We start from the raw sequence: 4,632 nt of genomic DNA, 5'->3' as shown, positions 1-4,632 counted from the left end.
TTTTAGTAGAGACAGGGTTTCACCATGTTGACCAGGATGGTCTCGATCTCTTGACCTTGTGATCCACCCGCCTCGGCCTCCCAAAGTGCTGGGATTACAGGCTTGAGCCACCGTACCCGGCCCCCTGCCCTAAACTTTTTAAGTTGTAGCTAATTAGTGGTTTCATTTTAAGAATGCATATTAAAATATTTACTAATCCACTCGAACTTCTTAACCTGTTGGTTTCTTCAAGGACTATGTAATAAACTTAATCATTCACCTTTATTCTAAGAGAGGCATGAAGAACTTTACCCTAATGGTCTCATAACTCTAAGATGTTTCTGTATTCATAGATGTTTGCTCTGTTTGTATCTTACTGACTTCTCTTGCTTTTGGAAAATTATACAGATCCTCGTCTGTGTTAATACATCTGTCATCTGTCTGACTCTGTTATAGAATACACATAGATGTGTGTATATATGGATGCTTGTTAAGAATATCTTAGAAAGTTTTTCAGTTTTGGGCTTAGTATATTGTTGCACTCCACTCCATGTCAATTCAAAGTTAAAAAAAACAATTTTTTTTTTTTAAATCGAGACAGGGTCTCTTGTTGCGCAAGCTGGAGTGCAGTGGCACAATCTCCACCCACTGCAACTTCTGTCTCTCGGTTTCAGGCAGTTCTCCTGCCTCAACCTCTCAAGTAGCTGGGACCACAGGCATGCACCACCACACCCAGCTAATTTTTGTATTTTTAGTAAAGATGGGGTTTCACCATGGTGGCCACGCTGGTGTCAAACTCCTTACCTCAAGTGATCCACCCACCTCAGCCTCCCAAAGTGCTGGGATTACAGGCAAGAGCCATCTCGCCCAGCTGAAACAATAAATACTTTTATACTGGTACATTAATATTGACCATGAATGATAAAAATGTCTCAATATTTGGATCCTTTCTGTTTAATGTAATGATAGGTAATTTCTTTCTCTAAGAGGAGTGAGAAAATTTGCCTGAAAATTTACCTTATATAGCTAAATATGTGAAGTCAAGGCTCACCGTTATCATCCTCTTTCCTTATTCTTTCCTTCCCTTCCCAAATTCTAAAAATGACTGATTGTAGGTAAATAAGGAAAACTCAAAAATATCTGGACTTGTGTTTCAACCTGACTTCAAAGTACGTGAAGGTAAAAGCAAAGTTCATTTATGCTGCAATCTGTTATTTCAGGTATTTGACCTGTCCAAAGACAACTTGATACCTCTATAATGTAACAGAAAAGATCAGAAGGTATTAAGCAAGCAGCAGTGTGAAGCATATTAAGCAAGATGAACATCTCAGGTAGCAGCTGTGGAAGCCCTAACTCTGCAGATACATCTAGTGACTTTAAGGACCTTTGGACGAAACTGAAAGAGTGTCATGAGAGAGAAGTACAAGGTAAAGTCTTTTCTTAAATACTTCCAGCAGTATTTTGTTGAGACTGTAGTGGCAATAACTACCTTTTTATAACAGTTTCGTTTATTTTTTCTTTTTCACCTTTTAGGTTCAGGGGTACATGTGCAGGTTTGGTACATGGATAGATTGCATGTTGCTGGGGTTTGGTGTACAAATGATTTCAACCCAGGTAGTGAGCATGGTACCCCATAGGTAGTTTTTCAATCTTCACCCTCCTCCCACCCCCTGACCCTCCACCCTCATGTAGGTCTCTGTATCTGTTTTTCTCCTCTTTGTATCCATATGTACTAAATGTTTAGCTCCCGTTTATAAATGAGAACATACAGTGTTTCTGTTGCTGCTTTAATTTGCTTAGGATAATGGCTTTGGCTGCATCCATGATGCTGCAAAGGAAATCATTTTGTTCTTTTTTATGGATACATAGTATTCCCTGATGTCTATGTATTAAGTTTTCTTTATTCAGTCCACTGTTGAGTTTTATACATTTAATGACCAACTTTAAGTAAGTTCCAAGTTATCTTTCTTTTTTTTTTTTTTTTTTTTTTTTTTTTTTTGAGACAAGGTCTCACTGTGTCACTAGGCTGAGGTGTAATGGTGTAATCATGGCTCACTGCAGCTTCAACCTCCCATTTTCAAGTGAGCCTCCCCCCTGTAGTTGGGACCATAGGCACATACTGCCATACCTGGCTAACTTTTTATATTTTGTAGAGTTAGGATCTCACTATGTTGCTTAGGCTGGTCTTGAAATCCTGACCTCAAGTGATCCTTTTGTCTCTGCCTCCCAATGTGCTGGGATTATAGATGTTAGCCACTATGCCTGCAAAGATCTCATATCTATTTTTTTTATATATTTATGTATTTACTTATTTATTTATTTTGAGACAGGGTCTCACTTTGTTGCCCAGTCTGGAGTACAGTAGTATGATCACAGCTCTCTAAAGCCTTGACCTCCCAGGCTCAGGTGTTCCTTCCACCGTAGCCTCCCGGGTACCTGGGACTTCAGGTGTGCACCACCATGTCCAGCTAATTTTATGTATTTTTTTGTATAGACAGGGTTTTGCCACGTTGCCCAGGCTGGTCTTAAACTTCTGGGCTCAAGTAGTCCACTGGCCTCAGCCTCCCAAAATGCTAGGATTACACGCTTGAGCCACCGTGCCCAGCTGATCTTCTTTTCTTTTTCTTTTTGAGACAGGGTCTCACTTTGTCACCCACACTGGAGTGCAGTGATGCAAACACGGCTTACTATAGCCTCAAACTTGCCGGCCTAAGTGATTCTCCCACCTCATCTCCTCAAGTCATTGGGACTTTAGGTGTACACCCATGCCTGGCTAGTTTTTTGTTTTTTCTTTTTGTTATTGTTTGTTTGTTTTAAACTTATCCTTCACATGTACCCCAAAACGTAAAATGCAATTAAACAAACAAAAAAATATATATATATAAAGAAAACATTTGTACTAGAAAGAACTTGTAGTATTGTCTAGGCCAGTGCTGGTGACTTGCATATGGTCCAGAGACAAGCAGCATCAATGTCAGCCGGGAGCTTGTTAGAAATGCACATTCACAGGCCCAGCCCAGACTTATCCTTCACCTTCGAAACCTAGCTAGTTTTTGTATTTTTTATGGAAACAGGGTTTCGTTATGTTGCCCAGGCTGGTCTCAAACTGACCTCAGGTGATCCTCCTGCCTCAGACTCCCAAAGTACTTGGATTACTGCACCCAACCAGGTCTCATTTTTAGAGAATATTTACAATTGTAGTTTTGGGATTCATTTTTATGGTCAAATTGGTACTTTTTAACCACAGACAACTACCACAGGACATAATTTGTGTACAACTTGCTATTATTTACTTGTGGTAATATGTATGAGATAGTGGAAAAGGTATAGAATTTGTTGACTGAAGACCTGGATTTGAATTCTGATTTCATTTACCCACTTGCTCTGTGATCTTAGCCTAATTACCAACCTCTAAATTTAATTTTATTCTATAAAATTATTTGCAGGATATAGACATGAAAATACCATGTAGGTCATTTGATAAACCTCTGGGGATCTATTTGCTGCTAAGCACTGAAATACAAAAGTGAATGGCAGATTACCTTCAGAAAGCCTGCACTCTTAATAGAGGCAGAGTCATGTAAACAGATAATTACAGTACAGTAAAATAACAGCTAGAAGGTTTTTATAAATTGCAGGGAGTATATAGAGGATTAAGCAATTGTGGTTGAGATGAGTAAATATTTGTGTTAAAAAATATGAAGCTAAGCTCAAGGTTTGATATTAAGTTTTAATATATTTTAATTCTGTAACTTTAACATACTTTCCATATGTATGAGAAATGCTTCATATTACATTTTTTTCTTGATTACCTGTTATAAGTTTAATACTGCAGTGCTTTATAGCTGTAACATTACACTGGAGTACTATTAAAACATAATCCATCTGATTCTAAAGTGTAGTCTATGGGTCTGTATTATAACTTTTCCATGGTAAATTTAGTTTCTGGCAAAACTACTGGTAATACCCTTATCATTAATTAATGAGTTTTAAAGTATGAACAACCCCAGAAATACTCTTTCAACCCCAGTGTTCATGGAGACACAAAGAAATGTTCAAGAAATGTTTTTTGGGCACTTACTATGAATAAGAATGAATCATATATAGTGCTAGTTTTAAGGGAATTTCTAGTCTAGAATTTTAATACAGTGTACTATGTTATTAACCGAGAACATAAAGGAAGAACCAAGGGTGTGTGTGGTTGCATGGGGAAGTGTGTTTGTGTATGGTTTATGTCGGACCAGGCTTGATAACTGATTTAAGCCTAATTAGCCAGGCAAAGAAGATGGTGGGAGGGGAGGGAATTTTCTGAGCAGAGAGAACAGCACATGCAAAAGTTTGCAGATAAGAGTTTGATTTTATTCAAGGAATTGTGGATGGTTTGGTTTAGTTCTAAGAGGAAATGGAGTGGGAGATGGGAGTTTTTTGGGGAGGTGGATAGGATATAATGCTAGAAACGTAGATATTAGGTTTGCTTGTTCCAGGTCTGAGTTCAGGTCCTGGATATCCTTGTTAATTTTCTGTCTGGTTGATCTGTCTAATATTGACAATGGGGTGTTAAAGTCTCCCACTATTATTGTGTGGGAGTCTAAGTCTCTTTGTAAGCCATTAAGAACTTGCCTTATGTATCTGGGTGCTCCTGTATTGGGTGCG

The 4,632-nt window shown here is 38.3% G+C and overlaps 1 protein-coding gene across 7 annotated transcripts in view; it reads left to right on the top strand.

The window, feature by feature from the left end:
• Positions 1-4,632, top strand: part of RBBP8 (RB binding protein 8, endonuclease) — a 131,088-nt gene that overhangs the window by 24,623 nt on the left and 101,833 nt on the right. For all 7 annotated transcript variants that reach the window (XM_037728057.1, XM_037728053.1, XM_017498726.2 and 4 more), the window contains exon 2: positions 1,200-1,406. In XM_037728057.1, the coding sequence (XP_037583985.1) occupies positions 1,298-1,406 (109 nt within the window). In that variant the 5' untranslated portion in view covers positions 1,200-1,297. The remainder of the gene's footprint in view (positions 1-1,199; positions 1,407-4,632) is intronic.

The sequence above is a fragment of the Cebus imitator genome, unplaced genomic scaffold (genome assembly GCF_001604975.1).
Source record: "Cebus imitator isolate Cc_AM_T3 unplaced genomic scaffold, Cebus_imitator-1.0 Scaffold12, whole genome shotgun sequence".
Taxonomy (NCBI): domain Eukaryota; kingdom Metazoa; phylum Chordata; class Mammalia; order Primates; family Cebidae; genus Cebus; species Cebus imitator.
Note: the sequence above shows the minus strand (reverse complement) of the source record. Positions and strands in the feature narration are given on the sequence as shown.